A 22,974-nucleotide genomic window follows, 5' to 3' on the forward strand; every position below is an offset into this window, starting at 1 on the left:
GAAGGTAGCAAATATCACCCCACTATTTAAGAAGGGAGGGAGAGAGAAAATGGGGAACTGCAGACCTGTAGGAAAATTGTTAGAATCTATTCAAAAGGATATGATAAATGGACACTTGGATAATAATGATCTGATTGGGCATAGTCAACATGGATTTATGAATGGTAAATCATGTTTGACGAACTTGTTAGAGTTTTTTGAGGATATTACTAACAGAATCGATAAAGGGGAGACGGTGGACGTAGTATACTTGGATTTTCAGAAGGCTTTTGATAACGTCCCCCACAGGAGATTGGTTAGCAAAATTAAAGCACATGAGATAGGAGGTAATATACTGGCATGGATTAAGAATTGGTTACAGGCAGAAAACAGAGAGTAGGAATAAACAGGTTATTCTTACGTTGGCAGGCTGTGATTCGTGGGGTACCGCAAGGATCAGTGCTTGGGCCCCAGCTGTTCACAATAAATATCAATGATTTGGATGTAGGGATCAAATCTAATATTTCCAAATTTGCAGATGACACAAAACTAGGTGGGAATGTGTGTTGTGGGGATTTGGACAGACTTAGTGAGTGGGCAGATGGAATATTAAGTGGAAAAATGTGAAGTTATCCATTTTGGTAGGAGGAACAGATATGCAGAGTATTTCTTAAATGGCAAGAGATTATAAAATGTCGATGTACAAAGAGACCTGGGCATCCTCGTCAATAAGTCACTGAAAGCTAACAAGTAGGTGCAGCAAGCAATTAAGAAGGCTAATGGTATGTTGGCCTTTATCGCAAGAGGATTTGACTACAGGAGTAGTGAACTCTTGCTTCAATTGTATAGAACCTTGGTTATACCGCACCTGAAGTACTCTGTGCAGTTTTGGTCCCCTTACCTTAGGAAGGATATTATTGCCATAGAGGGAGTGCAACGAAGGTTCACAGACTTGTTCCCGGGATGGCGGGACTGTCCTATGAAGAGAGATTGGGGAAACTAGGCCTGTATTCTCTATAGAGTTTTGAAGAATGACTTGATCTCATTGAAACCTACAAGATACTTAAAGGGATAGACAGGATAGATGCAGCTAAGATGTTTCCCCAGGTTGGGGAGTCTAGAACCAGGGGACACAATTTCAAAATAAGGGAGAAGCCACTTCGGACAGAGATGAGGAGAAATTTCTTTATTCAGAGGGTTGTGAATTTTTGGAATTCTCTACCTGAGAGCTGTGGAAGTTCAGTCATTGAGTATGTTTAAAGCAGAGATTGACAGATTTCCAAATACCAATGACATAAGGGGATATGAGGATAATGTGGGAAAAAGGCATTGAAGTGGATAATCAGCCATGATCGTATTGAATGGCGGAGCAGGTTCAATGGGCTGAATGGCCTATTCATAGGAACATAGGAAGAAAGGAACAGGAGTAGGCCATTCAGCCCCTCGGGCCTGCTCCACCATTCAATACGATCATACTCCGGCTCCTTCGGAGTTCCGAAGGCCCGGGACTTCTGGCAATCGGCCAGAATATCTGAGTGGGGTGGCCATCGCGACGAGGTAAGTAATTATGCTTTCATTAACAGTTATTTAAATATTTAAATTAAGTTTCTGTCACAGAAGGCCCCTCCTGGCATCGAGGCCTGTGGCGGGCCTCTCCTGGCAGTATTTTCTGGGCCCCCCTTCATGACCCCTGACGTCGGTGGGCTGGTAAAATCCAGCCCCATAACTTAATGTGTGACTAGCCAGTAAAATCTAGACTGCCTGAGCTGCCATCAATGTAGCCAGCAGTAAAGGCCTGCTACCCGACCCGAACCCGACGGGATCGACAACCTGTGTCGGGTCTGGGTCAGGTCGGGTTGCACTTCTGGGTCTGGCATTCGGGCTCGGGTCGGGTCGGGTCGGACTCGCTCTATCACCACCTCAAGTAATTGACTCTAATGTTAATTTACTTTTTGGACTGTAAAGGTGATTTTGTTACAGTTATTTTAAGCTTATGCAGGTAAGGAACAAAGTGAAAAATGGAAGGTAAGTTAACTGATGGTTGGGTCGGGTCGGGTCGGGTGCAGGAAAAAACGGAAGGACTTGGGCCTGGTCGGGCTCGGGCCCGAATGGAGTTCTGTCGGGCTTGAGTCGGGTCTCATTTGCAGACTGAGCAGGCCTTTACTCAGCAGAGTCCAAGAATGGAAACTGGAAGCTTCTATTCTCTGCAACCTATTAACGTTACCAATTGAGCAAACTTGGTGACTAAGGGTGATGTTAATTCTGTTTTTCATTGTAATTAAAATTGTAATTGACTGTACATTTAAATACTTCATTACGTTGTTTTACTGCACATCATAGGTTCATAAAGTCATAATGGCACAGAAGGAGGCCATTCAGCCCATCGAGATCATGCCATCAGCTGTATCTTTTACTGCAAGATTAATATAGTGAGCCTAGCCCTCCTGCAAGTTTGATTTTCCTTCATGACACTACTCAAAATTGGGAGGGTGGGAAATGGGGTGAGGAGGCCTGCCACCAGATCCCCACCCCTGCCAGTGCTGACAGGAGTCTTTCTCCACACCTGTCCCTAGTAAAGACTTGCCAAACTTAAATGATTGCATGGGGAAGGGCCAAGGAAGCAAGCTAATTTCCCTATCTTGCCCCAGGACTGCTGCAAAGAGGTAGTGGAGTTCCAGGATTTTGACGCAGCGACAGTGAAGGAACGGCTATATAGTTCCAAGTCAATATGGTGTGTGGCTTGGAGGGAATCTTGCAGGTGGTGGTGTTCCCATGCATCTGCTGCCCTTGTCCTTCTAGGTGGTGGAAGTCGCAGGTTTGGAAGGTGCTGTCTATGGAGCCTTGGTGCGTTGCTGCAGTGCATCTTGTAGATGGTCCACACTGCTGAAACTGTGCATCAGTGGTGGGGGAAGTGAATGTTTGTAGATGGGGTGCCAATCAAGCGGGCTGCTTTGTCTTGGATGGTGTCGAGCTTCTTGAGTGTTGTTGGAGCTGCACCCATCCAGGCAAGTGCAGAGTATTCCATCACACTCCTGACTTGTGCCTTGCAGTTGGTGGACAGGCTTTGGGGAGTCAGGAGGTGAGTTACTCACCACTACCTTCTTAAGGGCAATTAGCGATGGGCAATAAATGCTGGCCTAGCCCGCGACGCCCAGATCCCATGAATGAATGAACATAACAATATATGTAATTAATATCTTCTAATGTATATTGTGGTATAATTTGATGCCAAAAAATGGACAAGATGCTGCTAACTACATGCATGATATTAAAAGTCTGAAGGTGGAAGTTTTCACGAGGTAGATTGCACATGCAACAAGAATCTAAGCTCTGAGGTGAAGGATAAAATGGAGTTAGTTAAATGTTTATGATCTGTTTGGGTGGTAAATGTATTCCTAATGTAAATGCTAGTGGAAGGAAAGGGTCAGCAAATGCATTTTTCTGCCTTTCAAAATTAAACATTTAGTGCTGTTGGCTGTGGTGAGCTGTAAGATCCTTTATCTCGTTGGCTCAACAAATATAGTATTTGTCTTGTTTGGTAGGTTTGGACGTATGGGTACTTTATCTGTTCAAGAAATTGGATCTTCTAGTTTAGAGAAACCAGCAGTAAAGACAGCCACATCTCCTGGAATCTCTACTGTACTGGATGTGAATAATTCTACCCTGGTCTTTGTTGGAGGTCTCTCGAGGCAAGTGAAGGTCAGTTAGATCTTTTCCGATTTGTATAGCCTTCTCTTGCATCTACATCTGTGTATTAATTCCTTGCAATAACGCCATTCACTTGTGCACAGAAAGTACCAGCTGTGAAGGTTGCCCACTTCAAAGGCTGCATGGGGGAAGCATTCCTAGATGGAAAATCCATTGGCTTGTGGAACTATCGAGAACGAGAAGGGAGTTGCAGTGGGTGTTTTGCAAGGTAAAACTGATCCTTATTTTTTTTGGTGTTTTCTTAAATAATTTTCTTTTCAATGAATTTTGTGCCCGTCAAGCAGGCACGAAGGTAGCAGCTTGTGACTGAGTGCAGCTCGAATGTCAGCTTGGGAATTAGGTAAGTGAGGGAATTTGGTGCAGTGAGGGAGGGGGTGTTGTTCTGACCTTTTACAAAAAAGGAGTGTTCTGAGAAAGGGAGCCAGATACCAGCGGCGAGACCTGAGAGCTGAAGCCCACAGGCAGGTGAGTGGTTGGTGAGTTTTACATTTTTTTTGTCTCTGAACAGGGGCAATAGCTTAAACTGGTACTGGTATTCCAATGCATTTATAGCTTAACTAGTTAAACCAATTAATGTAACTACAAATAATTGTTGAGTAATATTTCTAAACCTAATTTATTAAATAAAACAAAGTAAAAATGGCAGGGCAGGTGATGTGTTGCAGCTGTAGCATGTGGGAGCTGGTGGACACCAGTATGATCCACAGCAACCACATCTGCAGTAAGTGTCTGCAGCTCAAGGAACTTTGGCTCAGAGTTGATGAGCTGGAGTCTGAGATTCGGACACTGCAATGCATCAGGGAGGGAGAAAGCTAACTGGACAGTTTGTTCCAGGAGACAGTCACACCCCTTGGGTTAGGTACTTCAGATCTGGGCCATAGTCACGAACAAGAGGGTGTGACTACAAGTGAGGCAGGTATGGGGATCCAGAAGGTAGCACTGGAGGAGCCTCAGCCCTTGCACTTGTCCAACAGGTTCGAGGTTCTTGCAGCCTGTGTGGAAGAGAGCAGGGACTGCAGGGAGGATGAGCAAACTGACCATGGCACCATGGTACAGGGGGCCATTCAAATGGGGGAAGTAAAAAGGAATGTAGTTGCATTAGGGGACAGAATAGTTAGGGGGATAGATACTGTTCTCTGCTATGTTGCCTGTCCAGTGCCAAGGTTAAGGACATCTCCTCAGGGGTGGAGAGGAACTTGCAGTGGGTATCAATGGCATAGGTAAGACTAAGAAAGAGGTTCAGCTAAGGGATTATGAACACCTGAGGCTAAATTAAAAAGCAAACCACAAAGCTGGAACATCTCTGGAATATTACCTGAGCTGCAAGCAAATTGGCATAGGGCAAGTAAGATTAAAGAGTTGAATGTGTGGCTCAAGATTGGTGTGGGAGGTATGGGTTTTGATTCATGGAGCACCAGCACTGGGGAAAGAGGGAGCTGTACCATTGGGATGGCCTTCACCTAAACTGCGCTGGCACCTGTATTCTGACGAATCATATAACTCGGGCTGTAGAGGGCTTTAAACTAAATAGTGAGGGGGAAAGGATCACGTGAGGGGAGATTTGGAAAGTTAAAGAGAAAGGGCAAGGAAGTAGTGCAGGGTAATGATACAGATAATGAGAACCAGAGTGTGACAGGAAGGGACAGAGCACACAAACATAACAGTGCACCAGCAAATAAGGTCAGAGTGGGGGAAAATGGTAAAAAGACAGAATTAAAGGCACTTTACCTGAATGCACACAGCATTCAGAACAAGATAGGTGAATTGATAGCACAATTAGAAATAAATGAGTATGATATGATAACCTTTACAGAGACATGGGGGGAATTTTATCCTGGCGGCAGGGGTCTCGATGTCTGGAGAAACCGACGCCAAGATCCCTGCATTGCCTCTTTTCTGGAAGGCCCGCCGAATTTAGTGCCAATCAGGCACTTAAGTGGACAGTGGTGGGCCTTCCATAGGATCTAGGACCCCCTTGCCAAAAGTCCCGCCCTTGAAGAGCTGCTGGCCTATCAGAGGCTGGCAGCTGCAGTGCCACCACCTCTGTGCTGCTGGAGGTGACCGTCCTGGAGACTGAGGAGTGTTGCTGGAGCCAACCTCAGGTAGGTCAGGGCAGGAGGGGTCTCGCGGGGTGGGGGTCATGGGGGATGGGGGAGAGGGAGGTCAGCAGCAAGGGCGGGGGATGGGTCTCAGCAGGCACCCCTCCCCCCACACCCCCACCATTCCCAGAGCCGTGAAGCAGCCTGCATGGTTTCTCGTGCTGTGTTTCCCATGTGGTGACAGGGATGTCAGCTGCATGGCTAATTGTGGTTGTGACGAGAAGATGCTCTTAATTGGGGTTTAGCTGCCCAGTTGAGGGCCTCAATTGATGATAGGGCAGGAAGGCTGTTCACAGCCCTAGACTAAGTTTTGGTGGAGGCGTTATGGTGGCAGGGACCCCCACCCCTGCCACCATCCCACCCAATTTTATGTTCTCCCCACTTCCAAACCCGTTGCAGGAGAGGGCATAAAATTCCCCCCATGGTTGCAAGGTGACCAAGGCTGGAAACTGAATATTCAAGGGTATTTGACATTTCAGAAGGAAAGGAAAAGGAGGTGCTGTAGCTCTGTTAATAAAGGATGTCAGTACAATAGTGAGAAATGATCTTGGTTCAGAAGATCAAGATGCAGGATCCATTTGGATGGAGGTAAGAAACAGCAAAGGAAAGAAGTCACTAGTGGGACTAGTTTATAGGGTCCCTAACAGTAGCTACAAAGTAGGACAGAGTATATATCAAGAAACATCGATTGGACAAATCAAATTGATAACGGTAGCTTGGAGGATGAATTCATAGACTGTATTTGGGATAGTTTTATTAGAACAATACGTTCTAGATCCTACCAGGGACTAGGCTACTTTGGGCCTGGTAATGTTTAATGAGACAGGATTAATTAAAGACCCCATAGTAATGGATCCTCTGGGCAAGAGTGATCATAACATTCACATTCAGTTTGTGGGTGAGAAATGTGGGTCCATAACTGGTGTCTTAAATCTAAATAAAGGCAGTTACAAGGGTTTGATGACAGAGTTGGCTAAAGTGGACTGGGAAAATAAGTTAAAAGGTAAGATGATAGAGAAGCAGTTGCGGACATTTAAGGAGATATTTCCTAACTCTCAACAAAGATATAATCCATTGAGGAAGAAAGACTACCAGAAGGATGCACCATCCATGGCTAACTAAGGAAGTTATGGGTGATATCAAAAAGAAAGAAATGCTGTGAAGATTCGTGGTAGGCCAGAAGGTTGGAAAACTTGTAGAAACCAGCAAAGGATGACTAAAAAAATAAAGAGGGAGAAATTGGAGTATGAGAGAAAACTAGCAAGAAATATAAAAACAGACTGTAAAAGCTTCCACAAATATATAAAAAGGAAAAGAGTAGCTAAAGTGAGCATTGGTCCTTTAGAGAGTGAGACTGGGGAATTAATAATGGGAAATGAGGAAATGGCAGAGGCTTTGAACATGTATTTTGTATCCATCCTCACAGTAGAAAACACAAAAAGGGGAACCAATAGATGTAGTGTATTTGGATTTCGAAAATGCATTCGATAAGGTGCCACATAAAAGGTTACTACACAAGCTAAGAGCTCATGGTGTTGGGGGGTGATATATTAGCATGGATAGAGGGTTGGCTAACTAACAGGAAACAGAGAGTCGGGATAAATGGGTCATTTTCAGGTTGACAAACTGTAACTAGTGGAGTGTCACAGGGATCAGTGCTGGGGCCTCAATTATTTATGATCTATATGAATGACTTGGATGAAGGGACTGAGTGTATTGTAGCCAAATATGCTGACAATACAAAGATAGGTAGGAAAGCAAGTTGTGAGGAGGATACAAATTGTCTGAAAAGGGATATAGGTAGGTTACGTGAGTAAGCAAAAAGTTGGCACATTGAGTATAATGTGGGAAAACCTTGGCAGGAAGGATAGAAAAGCAGAATATTATTTGAATGAAGAGAGACTGCAGAATGCTACAGTACAGAGGGACCTAGGTGTCCTTGTACATGAATCATAAAAAGTCAACATGCAGGTACAACAAGTAATTAGGAAAGCAAATAGAATGTTGGCATTTATTGCAAGGGGGGAGGGAGTATAAAAGTAGGGAAGTCTTCCTACAATTGTATAGGACATGGATGAGACTCCACCTAGCGGACTATGTACAGTTTTGGTCACCTTATTTAAGGAGGGATAGAAAATAGGCGTCATGTTTAGATAGAGGATCTGGATCGGCGCAGGCTTGGAGGGCCGAAGAGCCTGTTCCTGTGCTGTAATTTTCTTTGTTCTTTGTTCTTTGAGGGACATACTTGCATTGGAAGCAGTTCAGAGAAGGTTGACTAGGCTGATTCATGGGATGAAGGGTTAGTCTTATGAAGAAAGGTTGAGTAGGTTAGGCCTGTACTCATTGGAGTTTAGAAGATTGAGAGGTGATCTTATTGAAATGTATAAGATTCTGAGGGCACCTGACAGGGTAGAAGCTGAGGATGTTTCCCTTTGTGGGGGAATCTAGAACTAGGGGGCACAGTTTCAAATTAAGGGGTCTCCCAAGTAAAGCAGATATGAGGAGGAATTTCTTCTCTCAGAGGGTCGTTCGTCTTTGGAGTTCTCTTCCCCAGCAAGTGGTGAAGGCTGGGTCATTGAATATATTCAAGGCTGAGTTAGACAAATTTTTGATCTACATGGGAGTAAAGGGTTATGGGGGCCTGGCAGGAAAGTGGAATTAAGGCTACAATCAGATCAGCCATGATCTTATTGAATGGTGGAGCAGGCTCAAGGGGTTGAATGGCCGACTCCTGCTCTTATTTCTTATGTTCTTGTTTCAAGGTTGATTCATGTTGACACCAAGCACTCAGAGGTAAGGTATAACACAACCAGCAGCAGAATGAAATTCACCGTGTTGTGCCCAGCAATGTTTGATTTAACCCCAGCTTTAAAAGTGCACTCCTTTGCAGCATCATTGTGGCATTTTTCACTTTCCACTTTCTGAGTGAGCTTGACACTATAATGACATTTTTGTACGAATCTGAGAGATGGAATATGTTGTGATTCTGCTGGTTCTCCTCTCGCCACCATCCCACCTGATTTTCTACTCTCTCCGCCTCCAATTCCGCTGTGGGGGAGAGCATGAAATTCCACCCAAAATGTCAAAAGTTACTGCACTGGAATGACATTAGCAGCCTGCCCCCTCCCCCACCCATGTCTAACAGGGCCCCACACTCAGTCCTCCTATAGAGGGAAGGATTTATTAATTGGTGTCACATTGTCTGTGCTTGATCCCTGCTACCCACATACCCCATTGCAAATTATCCATCCTTGGCCCAACAATTAAATTAACGGCCACTTAAGGGCCCTCGCCCGCCTCCATGGGTATTTTACCCATGGCAAGCGGGCGTGCTGGGGACGTGAAAGGGCTGCTCATCGATAGATGCTGGCCTTTCCGCACTCCGGGGGTGGGGGTGGGGGCATGGTAGTCAAGCACAGGGTGCCCGATTGAGGGTCACCGCCGCTCCCGGTGGCGCTGCTGGGATTAAGAGCTGCCAGCCTGCTGATTGGCCGGCAGCTCACTGAGGCGGGACCTCCTTGCTCAAGCGGGTGGAAGTCCCGCCTCAGGACAATTAAAGCCCGGGGACCCGTAAAATACGGGACGGATCTCCAGGCTAGGCGGAAGCAGGTTCACCACCGACTTTCACGTCAGTGGCAAATTCCCAACCGCCCAAGGTAAAATTCAGCCCCTAGAATTTCTCCTGTATGTGAAGATGTCAAACTATGAGGTACCTTGGTTGGAAAGAATCAATTGAAAATAAACATTATACATATACTGCAGATCACAGAATGAAGACATTGCCTTCCACTTTGATGGTAGCGGCTATTCAGCCGTTGAGAAGACACTACGCTCCACAGCAACCCAATTAGTGATGCACTTCAGCACCTTCTCACCGAATGGCCTGCTGCTGTACCTTGCTTCGAATGGCACCGTAAGTATCATGCAGTGCAGACTGCTGTGTCATTAGTTCTCTCTGTATTTGCCGTTTACCTGTCACCCCTGTGTTTGCTGACCTACATTGACTCCCGGTCAAGCAGCATCTTGATTTTAAAATTCGCATCCTTGTTTTCAAATCCCTCCATGGCCTCGCCCCTCCCTATCTCTGTAATCTCCTCCAGCCCTACAACCCTCCAAGATATCTGCACTCCTCTAATTCTGGCCTCTTGAGCAACCCCTGTTTTAATTTCTCCACCATTGGTGGCTGTGCCTTCAGTTGCCTGGGCCCTAAGGTCTGGAATTCCCTCCCTAAACCTCTCTACCTCTCTACCTTGCTTTCTTCTTTTAAGAGGCTCCTTAAATCTCTTTGGTCATCTGATCTAATATCTCCTTACGTGGCTCACTGTCATATTTTGTATCATAATGCTCCTATGAAGCACCTTGGGACATTTTATTGCATTAAAGGCGCTATGTAAATATAGGTTGCTGTTGTATTTGTAAGTCTCAATCATAGTTGAAAAATTATTTTACTTCCGTTGTAAACTATGAACTTTGAAATATTGAATGTGCATTAATTAATCTTTCTCAGACTATTGCTTGTACTTGGTGACTTTGTTTTTATAGTACAAACTGAAAGTACTCTGACTACAATTTAGCAGTAATCCTAGACAGGTTTATTCACAATCCTTTGGGGCGGCACAGTGGCACAGTGGTTAGCACCGCAGCCTCACAGCTCCAGCAACCCGGGTTCAATTCTGGGTACTGCCTGTGTGGAGTTTGCAAGTTCTCCCTATGTCTGCGTGGGTTTCCTCCGGGTGCTCCGGTTTCCTCCCACATGCCAAAGTCTTGCAGGTTGATAGGTAAATTGGCCATTATAAATTGCCCCTAGTATAGGTAGGTGGTAGGGAAATATAGGGACAGGTGAGGATGTGGTAGGAATATGGAATTAGTGTAGGATTAGTATAAATGGGTGGTTGATGGTCGGCACAAACGCGGTGGGCCGAAGGGCCTGTTTCAGTGCTGTATCTCTAAACTAAACTTTCAACTGTAACTCTTTCCCTTTGTCTATATTGCTATCTTGTCACTTCTCCAAGATAAAGCTCTGCTGTCTTTTTAGGATCTCTGTAGGATGCTGTGCACTGTACCAGAGAGAGATGGAACAGATCATTTCCAACACAGAGAAAGCTTCTCATCTACAAATGTGCGACACTGGCTGCTTGCTGGAAATGTGCTTAACAATTCATGAGTACTGTAATGCTGTCTGTTCTACTTTAATCATGGAAACTGGAACAACATGCTATCCTAGGGTGGCCAGTCCAGTTCAGGTTCCCTTTAATAGGCATTCACACACTGTGAAAGTCTTGTCTGTCTGTGAAACATCAAAAGGCTAACACTTCCCAGTTGATCCCTACAGCTGAACCCCTGCATCGGGCTGTTTGACGGGGAAACTCAGTTTCTGATAAGCAGGCCATGTTTGTTTCTAGCGGAATGAGGAAGCAGAATCGGGTCTTGTTTATGATAAATTGTTCTACTTCCTTTCATGATTCTTCCATAAAGCAGAAAAAATGGGACACAATAGCAGAATGCAATATCCAAAACGTGAGTTATACGTTGTGGAAGCAGATTGAGTGATCACTCATCTCATTGCTGTTTGAGAAATATTCAAACTTTTGTCCATACCCTTAATCCTTTCTATCTTTTATCAGAGAGATTTCTTGGCAGTAGAGCTGGCAGATGGAAAAGTCCGAGTAACCTTTGACCTTGGATCTGGAGTTCTAACCCTTTTATCCGAAAAGCGATACAACAATGGAACATGGTTTAAAATTGCATTTCAGCGCAACCGGAAGCTAGGTAAGAAAACTAATTTCCAAATCAATTTTTGAGTTCATATTTCTCATTTTATTGGGTTTGATAAAGATTAAACTAATACATATTCCTGAGGAGTGCTCCATAATGGTCCTCCAGATGAGTAGCTGACCTATCTGCCTTTTCTGTTATTTCAGTTCGACATTAGTAATCCTTGGCACTCCTCAAAGAAGAGCAGAGTTTTTCCCAGTCTCCTGACCAACATTCCTCCCTCAACCAATACCACATAACTCGCCCTTTGCTGTTTGGGAAATGTTGCTAATGGAGAATGGCTGCTTCATTTTCTTGCATGTTAAAACAGTCAGCGCACTTCCAAAGACTATTTATACTGTGTAAAACATTTTGAGATGTTTTGACATGATAAAATAAATGCCAGTATTATTTCTCTTAACAAATACCTTGTGAGTAACATAGATATTTAGTAAACATAATATGAAGATGATGTCGCTGCTTTCCTAATAGTGACTGCCATCTTCTTTTTGTTCCCCACTGGCCCTCGTCCCCCCACCCGCCGCACCCCCCGCCACCTTCTCCCCTCCTCTCCTGAATATGCTGACTCTTCTTGCAATCCAAGAGTAAATTCACTGCTTCACAACTCCTAGAGTTGGTCTTGGTCAAAGGGACAATCGCAACTATGAGCCCTGATTTTAATCTAATCCGTTCAATGGGATGGGGTGGGTTCACCCATTTTACACCCTGCCTAACTTTACCCTCTGTTGACTTCAATGTGACTCACTGTCCCTTTGGGTGAGTCTTCCCGCTGGGAGCATGGGATCTGTCCAACACATGGCAGCAACCTGCTATTACTTTGCCTAAGTGACCTTCCTTCCTGTTGTAAGCCCAGATGGTAATTATTGGCTGGTATTCAGCCATTTGGGCTATAATAGCTGAAACCAGCCCTACTAACACCTGATAGTCACATTTCCCAACAGCGATCACTATCCAGTGATCAGGAAAGGTCGGCTGTCTTCTGTCTTCTCCTGCCATGGCACAGGAAAGTGAAGGTTAGCACCCCTAACTCTGTGATCAGAGGCACAAACCTGGAACATCGCTGCTCAGTAGCATGTCACCAGGAACCCTTTATCTGAGGCAGCTGTATTGAATTCTCACAGGTGTTTTGGCTGTCATGGACCCATTTAATTCAACTGATCGAGAAACCAAACAAGGAGAATCACCAGGAACTGCTTCTGATCTCAATCGTGGGCACAAAGATCCAATATACATCGGGGGACTACCACGCTCCAGAAGTTACAGGTACTTTCATGTATTACCAGGCCGAGATTGTAAGACTGCATTGCTGGTGCAGTCTCAATGAATATGATGAGAGCCTCTAAAAGTTTTGGTCCTAAAAGGTATATTTTATAGAAACATAGAAAATAGGAGCAGGAGTAGGCCATTCGGCCCTTCGAGCCAGCTCCGCCATTCATTATGATCATGGTTGATCATCCAACTCAGTAACCTGTTCCCGCTTTCCCCCCATACCCTTTGATCCCTTTAGACCCAAGAGCTATATCTAACTCCTTCTTGAAAACATACAATGTTTTGGTCTCAACTGCTTTCTGTGGTAGCAAATTCCACAGGTTCACCACTCTCTGGGTGAAGAAATTTCTCCTCATCTCAGTCCGGAAAGGTTTACCCCGTATCCTGAGACTATGACTCCTGGTTCTGGACTCCCCCAACATCGGGAGCATCCTTCTTGCATCTACCCTGTCAAGTCCTGTTAGAATTTTCTAGGTTTCTATGAGATTCCCCCTCACTCTTCTGAATTCCAGCGAATATAATCCTAACCGACTCAATCGCTCCTAATACGTCAGTCCCGCCATCCCAGGCATCAGTCTGGTAAACCTTTGCTGCACTCCCTCTATAGCAAGAACATCCTTCCTCAGATAAGGACACCAAAACTGCACACAATATTCCAGGTGTGGCCTCACCAAGGCCCTGCATAATTGCAGCAAGACATCCCTGCTCCTGTACTCGAATCCTCTCGCTATGAAGACCAACATACCATTTGCCTTTTTTACTGCCTGTTGCACCTGCATGCTTACCTTCAGCAACTGGTGTACGAGAACACCCAGGTCTAGCTGCATATTCTCCTCTCTCAGTTTATAGCCATTCAGATAGTAATCTGCCTTCCTGTTTTTGCTACCAAAGTGGATAACCTCACATTTATCCACATTATACTGCATCTGCCATGCATTATCCCACTCACTCAACTAGTCCAAATCTCCCTATCCAGCTATATTGCACTACTTTTGTGCTGTTAAAGTTCAATCTAATTGCTATTTTAGTACACTGCAATCCGTAACACACAATGCTTACATTATAGTGTACCTACTTGAGATGAGTAAAGCTTTGGACCTTCAGTGTTTAATTCAGGGATGAAACTAAACTAAACCTCCATGGTGGAGAAAGTGTTCCAGTAAAATTCTTTATCCTAGTGTTCCTCAGAGGATGCCAGTTAGGAGAGACTGATCTAAATGTTCAGTTCCAACCTACCCTTCAGAAACTGGCACACATCACCAATTAATGTTTAGTGAGCAGTAAGTAGCGTTTTCATCTGAAGGCAGTTTCATTCTGCTTACTTTTCAGGGAAGCTAAACTATCTCTTTTTAACATTCGCTACTTCAACCTATTGCACCAGTTGTGATGTTTCAAATTCAGGTTTTTATCTACAATCGGTGACTGTTTTTTTGCAGGAAAGAAGTTCTTAGCAAATCATTTGTGGGCTGCTTGAAGAAGGTGGAAATTTACCGATCTACGTTTGACCTGCTGAGGAATTCCTTGGGTGTGAAGAAAGGTTGCTTGCTTGAGGTAAAAAAAAGCAGAAATATGAAATAAATATGTTAAGGATGTAAATATACAACGAGCTCATCAGAATCTGTAAAAACTTGTATCAAAACTGGAAACCAGAAGATAATCAGATCACTTCATAGGATGGAAGAATACTGGGAGGAGAATAAGAAAACAACAGGTAGAAATCAAGAGTCGGGATTCCTGAGGGCATTGATTAGCACATGGGATTATGATATTGTTGCTATCACAAAGACCTGGTCGAGGAAGGGGCAGGACTGGCAGCTTAATATTCCAGGGTATAGAATCTTCAGGTGTGACAGGGGAGGGGGTAAAAGAGGAGGTGGCATTGCACTGTTGATCAAGGAGTCAATTACTGCAGTAAGGAGGGATTATATCTTAGAAGGTTCCTCAAATGAGGCCATATGGGTAGAACTTAAAAACAAAAAGGGGGCAATCACTTTGCTGGGAGTGTACTACAGGCCTCCAAAAAGTCAGGGAGAGGTAGAGGAGCAGATATGTAGGCAAATCTCAGAGACGTGTAAAAATAATAGACTAATAATAGTAGGAGATTTCAACTTCCCCAATATTAACTGGGATAGTCCCAGTGCAAAAGGCATAAAGGGGGCGGAATTCTTAAAATGCATACAGGAGAGCTTTTTGAGCCAGTGCGTAGAAAGTCCTAGAAGAGAAGGGGCGGTACTGAACCTAATCTTAGGGAATGAAGCCAGAAAAGTGGTAGAAGTGTCAGTGGTGGAGCATTTCGGGGATAGTGACCATAACTCTGTAAGATTTAAGGTAGTTATGGAAAAGGACAAAGATGGACTGGAAATAAAGGTACTGAATTGGGGGAAGGCCAATTTTAAGATGATAAAATAGGATCTGGCCAAAGTGGACTGGGAGCAGCTACTTGTAGGAAAGTCTACATCATATCAGTGGGAGTCATTCAAAGAGGAAATAGTGAGAGTTCGGAGCCAACATGTACCCCTTAAGGTGAAGGGTAGGACCAACAGGTCTAGGGAACCCTGGATGTCAAGGGATATAGAGGATTGGATCAGGAAAAAAAAGAAGGCTTATGGCAGATTCAGAGCGCTGAAAACAGTGGAGTAACTAGAGAAGTATAGAAAGTGTAGGGGGGTACTTAAAAAAGTAATTAGGAGAGTGAAGAGGGGGCATGAAAAAAACATTGGCAGGCAAGATAAAGAAAAATCCTAATGCATTTTATAAGTATATTAAGGGCAAGAGGATAACCAGGGAAAGAGTAGGGCCCATTAGGGACTGAAGTGGCAATCTGTGTGTGGAGCCAGAGGACATAGGTGAGGTTTTAAATGATTACTTTTCATCTGTGTTCACTATGGAGAAGGATGATGTAGGTGTAGAAATCAGGGAGTGGGATTGTGATATACTTGAACATATTAGCATTGAAAGGGAGGAAGTATTAGCTGTTTTAGCAGGTTTAAAAGTGAATAAATCCCCAGGCCCAGATGAGATGTATCCCAGGCTGTTATGTGAGGCAAGGGAGGAAATTGCAGGGACTCTGAGACAAATTTTCAAATCCACTCTGGCCACAGGAGAGGTACCAGAGGATTGGAGGACAGCTAATGTGCTATCATTATTCAAGAAGGGTAGCAGGGATAAACCAGGTAATTACAGGGCAGTGAGTCTAACATCAGTAGTAGGGAAACTATTGGAAAAAATTCTGAGCAACAGGATTAATCTCCACTTGAGAGGTAGGGATTAATCAAGGGTAGTCAGCATGGCTTTGTCAGGGGGAGATCGTGTCTAACTAACTTGATTGAATTTTTCGAGGCGGTGACGAGATATGTAGATGAGGGTAATGCAGTTGATGTAGTCTACATGGACTTCAGTAAGGCTTTTGATAAGGTCCCGCATGGGAGATTGGTTAAGAAGGTAAGAGCCCATGGGATCCAGGGCAATTTGGCAATTTGGTTCCAAATTGGCTTCGTGGCAGGAGGCAGAGGGTAATGGTCGAGGGTTGTTTTTGCGAGTGGCAGTCTGTGACTAGTGGTGTACCGCAGGGATCGGCGCTGGGACCCTTGCTGTTTGTAGTGTACATTAATGATTTAGACGTGAATATAGGAGGTCTGATCAATAAGTTAGCAGATGACAGGAAAATTGGTGGTGTCGTAAATAGTGAGGAGGAAGGCCTTAGATTACAGGACAATATAGATGGGCTGGTAAGATGGGCGGAGCTGTGGCAAATTCTGCCGGGTGCTCCGGTTTCCTCCCACAGCCAAAGACTTGCAGGTTGATCGGTAAATTGGCCATTGTAAATCGCCCCTAGTGTAGGTAGATGGTAGGGGAATTGAGGGGCTGTGGTAGTAATATGGGATTAATATAGGATTAGTATAAATGGGTGGTTGATGGTCGGCACAGACTCGGTGAGCCGAAGGGCCTGTTTCAGTGCTGTATCTCTAAATAAAATAAAATGGAATTTAATCCTGAGAAGTGTGAGGTGATGCATTTTGGGAGGACTAACAAGGAAAGGGAATATACAATGGATGGTAGGACCCTAGGAGGTACAGAGGGTCAGATGGACCTTGGTGTACTTGTCCATAGATCACTGAAGGCAGCTGCATAGGTAGATAAGGTGGTTAGGAAGTCATATGGGATACTTGCCCTTATTAGCCGAGGCATAGAATATAAGAGCAGGGAGGTTATGATGGAGCTGTATAAAACACTAGTTAGCCCGCAGCTGGAGTACTGTGTACAGTTCTGGTCATCGCACAATTGGAAGGATGTGATTGCACTGGAGAGGGTGCAGAGGAGATTCACCAGGATGTTGCCTGGGCTGGAGCATTTCAGCAATGAAGAGAGACTGAAAAGGCTAGGGTTGTTTTCCTTAGAGCAGAGAAGGCTGAGGGGAGATATGATTGAGGTATACAAAATTATGAGGGGCATTGATAGGTTAGAAAGGAAAAAACGTTTTCCCTTAGCGGCGGGGTCAAGAACCAGGGAGCATAGATTTAAGTTTAGGGGCAGGAGGTTTAGAGGGGATTTGAGGAAATAAATTTCACCCAGAGGGTGGTTGGAATCTGGAACGCACTGCCTGAAGAGGTGGTAGAGGCAGGAACCCTCACAACATTTAAGAAGTATTTAGATGAGCACTTGAAACGCCATAGCATACAAGGCTACAGGCCAAGTGCTGGAAAATGGGATTAGAATAGTTAGGTGCTTGATGGCCGGCACAGACACAATGGACCGAAGGGCCTGTTTCTGTGCTGTATAACTCTATGATTCTGTGACTCTGTGGCTCTGATTGCAGTCACAGAGCAGTAATTTAGGCCTTTCACATGTTTCCAGAATTTTCTGTTGATTTATTAACGTTACTATGTAAATCCAGTCTCTTGAATGCCTAGAAATAGTTACAGGTTTGTTTGACAGATTATGTACTGTTGCTAACCATGTAATAAGCAGAAAAGTGGTCAGATTTTTTTCCTGTCACACAATATGGCCACGTTGAGTGGCAACATGGGGTTTAGAGGACATGGAACACAAAAGGTTAGTATGCAGGTACAGCAAGTGATTAAGGAGGCAAATGCAATGTTGTCATTTATTACAAGGGGAATGGAATATAAAAGTAGAGATGTTTTGCTACAGTTGTACGGGGCATTGGTGAGACCACATCTTGAGTATTGTATACAATTTTGGTCTCCTTACTCTAGAAAGGATATAATTGCATTGGAAGTAGTTCAAAGAAGGTTCACTTGACTGATTCCTGGGATGAGAGGGTTGTCTTATGAGGAAAGGCTGGGCAGGTTGGGTCTGTATTCATTGGAGATTAGAAGGATGAGAGGTGATCTGATTGAAACATATAAGATCCTGAGGGGACTTGACAGAGTGGATGTTGAAAAGATGTTTCCCCTTGTGGGAGAGACTAAACTAGGGGGCACAGTTTAAAAATAAGGGGTCTCCTTTTTAAGACAGCGATGAGGAGAATTTTTTTAATCTCAGATTGTCTTGAGTCTTTGGAACTCTCTTCCCCGGAGACCGGTGGAGGGAGGGTCATTGAATGTTTTTAAGGCAGAGGTAGACAGATTTTTGACATAAAAGGGAGTCAAAGGGTATCAGGGGTAGGCGGGAAAGTGGAGTTGAGTCTACAAACAGATCAGCCATGATCTTATAGAATGGCGGAGCAGGCTCGAGGGGCCGAGTAGCCTACTCCTGATCCTAGTTCATTTGTTCGAATGTTCACATGTTTATTCAGTGCTGTGGCTTATGAGATTGTCTGCATTCACAATTGTGTTACCACTTTGTAGCATGCACTAGGATGGTAGATAATCTAGCTAAGTCCTCCAGCAGAATAGCACCCAAGTGAGGAGGCTGAGTCAATGATATTTAAATCCCTAGGCACCACCGTGCAAAGCTTTTAAGCAGCAGGTCCCTGGTCTTCATTCACACTTCCTTATCCACGCACTGTGATTGAACAAGTCCTGCCCTCTCACTCTCAGGATTTGCCATGATGCATTAACTCTGCTGGTGCTTTGCAAAAATGATAGGAATGTCACAAAATGCTAACTTGCTCAGGGACCCTGGCCAGGTCTTGACCCTGTCTTTCAGTCCTAAGAAAACAAAAGAAGATATGTCAGAATGCAGCATTACTTAAACTCCTTCAAACAGAGCTTTTGCTGTAGCTATACAACAACAACTTATATTTATATAGTGCCTTTAATGTAATAAAACATTCCAAGGCACTTCACAGGTGCATTATAAAACAAAATATGACATCAGACCACATAAGGAGATATTGGGTCAGATGACCAAAAGCTTGGTTGAAAAGGTAGGTTTTAAGGAGTGTCTTAAAGGAGGAAACCAAGGTGGAGAAGTATAGGGAGGGTATTCCTGAGTTTAAGGCCGAGGCAACGAAAGACACGGCCACCAATGGTGGACTGATTAAAATCAGGGATGCTCAAGAAGCCAGAATTAGAGGAGCACCAATATCTCAAAGTGTTGTGGGGCTGGAGGAGATTACAGAGATAGGGAGAGGTGAGGCCATGGAAGGATTTGAAAATAAGGATGACAATTTTTAAATCAAGGCGTTGCTTAATCTGGAGCAAATGTAGGTCAGTGAGCGCATGGGTGATAGTTGAATGAGACTTGGTGCGAGTTAAGACATGGGCAGAAGAGTTTCGGATTACCTAAAATGTACTCAGAATAGAATGTGGGAGACCAGCCAGGAGTGCGTTAGAATAATCAAGTCTAGAGGCAACAAAGGCATGAATGAGAGTTTCAGCAACAGATGAGCTGAGAGAGTGGTGAAGTCAGCTAGTGTTACAGAGGTGGAAATCCACAGTCTTAATGATGGTGCAAACATGAGGTCAGAAGCTCATCTCGAGGTCAACTGTGACACTAAGGTTTCAAATAGACTGGCTTAATCTCATACTGTTGCCAGGGAGAGGAATGGAGTCAATAGCTAGGAAACAGAGTTTGGAGCCGGGACTGGAAAAGCTTTATGCAGCCCAGGGGTGGGGGGTTCCAATGCCAGGCCCAAAAGGTGAGGGAAACCCCGCCTTGACCCTTTGCAGGACACCCCATCCCCCTGCTGTATTTAATGGCACTCAAGCAATTAACTGCCCAGCACTGGGATCCCCATCCATCCCGCCTCCCTACCCCACTGATTGGCCGGCAGCACAGTAGTCCCAACAGTGCCATTGGGAACGGCGGTAACTGCTGGAACTGCAGCAGCCACTTGAAGAGCAGCCATGGAGCCCGGACTAAATGTAAGTGAGAGTGGGCTCAGCGGGGCCAGTCAGCTACGTGCCAACTTGGGGGGGAGGGGCGGCGGGAGGTGTGGGTGGTTACTAAGGGAAGGGGTGTGAGTGATGACACAGAAACGGCCTTTGCTGGTGGGAGCCCTCCGTGGGACACAAATTGCTCACAGAGGAGGGCCTTCCTCACAAGCCCAGATGGAGGCTGCCTTGAGTTTTTGGGTGGCCTCCTGACATGGCGGAGGCACCCTCCCCCTCCCCCCCCCCACCCCCCATCCCACCGCTGGTAAAATGCAGCAGTGGCAAGAAGAGGCCCTTAATTAGCCATTAATTGGCCACCTAAGGGCCTCAATTGGCCTCTGGGTTGGAAGGCTATCCTTGGCCTTCCATGCCCTGGACTAAATTTGAAGGCATCAGGAAGGCAATGGGCACTCCACCCCGCACCCCCCCGCCATCTTCCCATGAATATTTATGAGCCCCCCCCCGTCCATTCCCATCCCCAGGGGGGCCATAAAATACAGCCTGATGACTTCAGTCTTCCCAATATTTAATTGGAGAAAATTTCTGTTCATCCAGTAATGGATATTGACTAAGCAGTCTGATAATTTAGCAACAGTGGAGGAGTTGAGAGAGATGATGGTGAGGTAGAGCTGGATGTCATCAGTGTACATGTGAAAACTAACACTGTTCTTTCAGATGATGTCACTGAGGGACAGCATGTAGATGAGAAATAGGAGGAGGCCAAGGATAGATTCTTGGGGAACACTAGAAGTAACGTTGCAGGAGCAGGAAGAGAAGCCATTGCAGGTGAATCTCTATCTACGATTAGATAGATAAGAATGGAACCAGGTGAGAGCAGTCCCTCCCAGCTGGACAACAGTGGAGAGACATTGGAGGAGGATGGTGTGGTCAACCGTGTCAAAGGCTGCAGACAGGACGAGAAGAACGAAGATGGAAAATTTACCTTAGTCACAGTCACAGAGGATGTCATTTGTGACTTTGATAAGAGCTGTTTCGGTACTTTGGCAGGGGTGGAAACCTGATTGGAGGGATTCACACAGAGTTCTGGGAAAGATGGGCTTAGATTTGGGAGGTGACAATCATTCAAGGACTTTGGAGAGGAAAGGGGTGGTAGTTTGCAAGGACGATGGGGTCAAGGGTTGATTTTTTGAGGAGAGGGGTGATGACGGCAGATTTAAAGGAGAGAAGGACAACACCTGAAGCGAGAGAACCATTTACAATATTAGCTAACGCGGGGACCAGGAGGGGAAATTGGGAGATCAGCAGTTTAATGGGAACAGGATTGAGAGAGCAGGAGGTGGGTCTCATGTACAAGATGAGCTCAGAGAGGGAATGAGGGGAGATAGGAGAGAAACTAGAGAAAGATACAAGTTCAGGGCTCAGGCAGTGGAGGCTTTAGAGGAAGTTCAGCCAGGTGGGCTAGTGGAAGGGAGGGGAGTGGCAGATGCAGCTGATTGGACAGTCTCGTTCTTAGTGACAAAGAAATCCATGAGCTCCTCACCCTTATTGTTGGAATTGAAGGTGGAGGGGACAGGGGAAAGGGGTTTAAGAGGACCATTGTTCACCATATCCTTTCCAGTCTGCATCCCATGGACTTAAGAGAGCAGAGATGAGGGCTGTACCGGAAGAATGGTCAGGGTGAGAGAGAGTAATGGTTCTATTAGGGACTATGGCATCAATGGTGGAGGTGAGGGTGCAGCTGAACAAAGCAGTAGCTGCAGAAATGTTGTGTGAGCAAAGGGCCCAAGGGCTAGACAGTTGGGATTTTGAAAGTGGGGGAATTGGGGGATAGTATTTTCCAGGGACAGATGCAGAAGGAGGTAGGGTAGGAGTGTGGAAGGGGAATGTAGGTAGTGAGTGATATGAATATTGTTACTCACTTTGAGTGTAGTGTACACCTGTGTGTTAGTAACGGAAGAAGCTAAGTCAGAAATATGCTGGTTCTGGGCCTGGTCCCTTGTTGCATTAAAATAAAAACAGAAAGTGCTGGAAATACTCAGCTGGTCAGGCAGCATCTGTGGAGAGAGAAGCTGAATTAACATTTCAGGGCTGTGACCTTTCATCAGAACTGGCAAAGGCTAGAAAAGAATTAGGTTTTAAGCAAGTGAGGTGGGGAGTACAGTTTGGTGGGTTTGGTGCCTTGTTGCATTTGTACTTTTTATATTCAGGCAGGTCTCTTCAAAAGGAGTCAAGACCTTGTCCTGCTTCAGACCTCCTCCAGTTCCTGTCTGCTTCCTTCTATCATTTGTCATCTTGTCCTATAAGCAAATAAGTAATTTTGAGATATTAGCTTTACAGTAGCTGCTTCCTTGAGGGCAACCATCTTCATCGCAGATCTCCAGGTCTGCTGGGTTCTGGGCAGGTCATTCACTTTGTCTCCAATCTGTTCCTATGCTTGTTGCACCAGTTGCTGTTTGAGCAAATGGCCAATTTTTTTCTTCATTCTGCAACTCTCTTGTTAAGCACTTTTAGCAACTGGTCATCAAATCTGCTCTTTGTGTGACCTAAACGGTTGCATTCTACTGGAATTTTACAGAATAAGCCTCTGCCTCACTCTCAATTGCACTGATACAAGTGTTTAAATGGCTTATTAATGCAGTTGGAAGTGGCTGGGCCTCATTATTAGGAATGCTGTTCCACTGGGAAGTCCACTCTGTGGGTTTATACAACATAAGTTTTATTCCTGCTACAAAGGAACAGCAACCCCAGACATTGACAAGTGACTTCCCAAGTAAACTGAAGTAACTGGGCAATTGTATATTACGTGATTAGACCTACAAAATAAACGGCAAGTTCTTAGCTCCTGCTCTTACCTCCTGGCTGCTGCAAAATAGATTTCTGTGCTGTTCCTCCTCACAGCACAT

General features: G+C 44.9%; 1 protein-coding gene across 3 annotated transcripts in view; it reads left to right on the plus strand.

Moving 5' to 3' along the window:
• The window catches only part of lama1 (laminin, alpha 1), a 386,693-nt gene that overhangs the window by 332,297 nt on the left and 31,422 nt on the right, over positions 1–22,974 (plus strand). For all 3 annotated transcript variants that reach the window (XM_068031281.1, XM_068031282.1, XM_068031283.1), the window contains exons 47-52: positions 3,522–3,678; positions 3,771–3,895; positions 9,549–9,699; positions 11,411–11,555; positions 12,683–12,824; positions 14,267–14,381. In XM_068031281.1, the coding sequence (XP_067887382.1) occupies positions 3,522–3,678; positions 3,771–3,895; positions 9,549–9,699; positions 11,411–11,555; positions 12,683–12,824; positions 14,267–14,381 (835 nt within the window). The remainder of the gene's footprint in view (positions 1–3,521; positions 3,679–3,770; positions 3,896–9,548; positions 9,700–11,410; positions 11,556–12,682; positions 12,825–14,266; positions 14,382–22,974) is intronic.

This window comes from Heterodontus francisci, chromosome 5 (assembly GCF_036365525.1).
Source record: "Heterodontus francisci isolate sHetFra1 chromosome 5, sHetFra1.hap1, whole genome shotgun sequence".
Taxonomy (NCBI): domain Eukaryota; kingdom Metazoa; phylum Chordata; class Chondrichthyes; order Heterodontiformes; family Heterodontidae; genus Heterodontus; species Heterodontus francisci.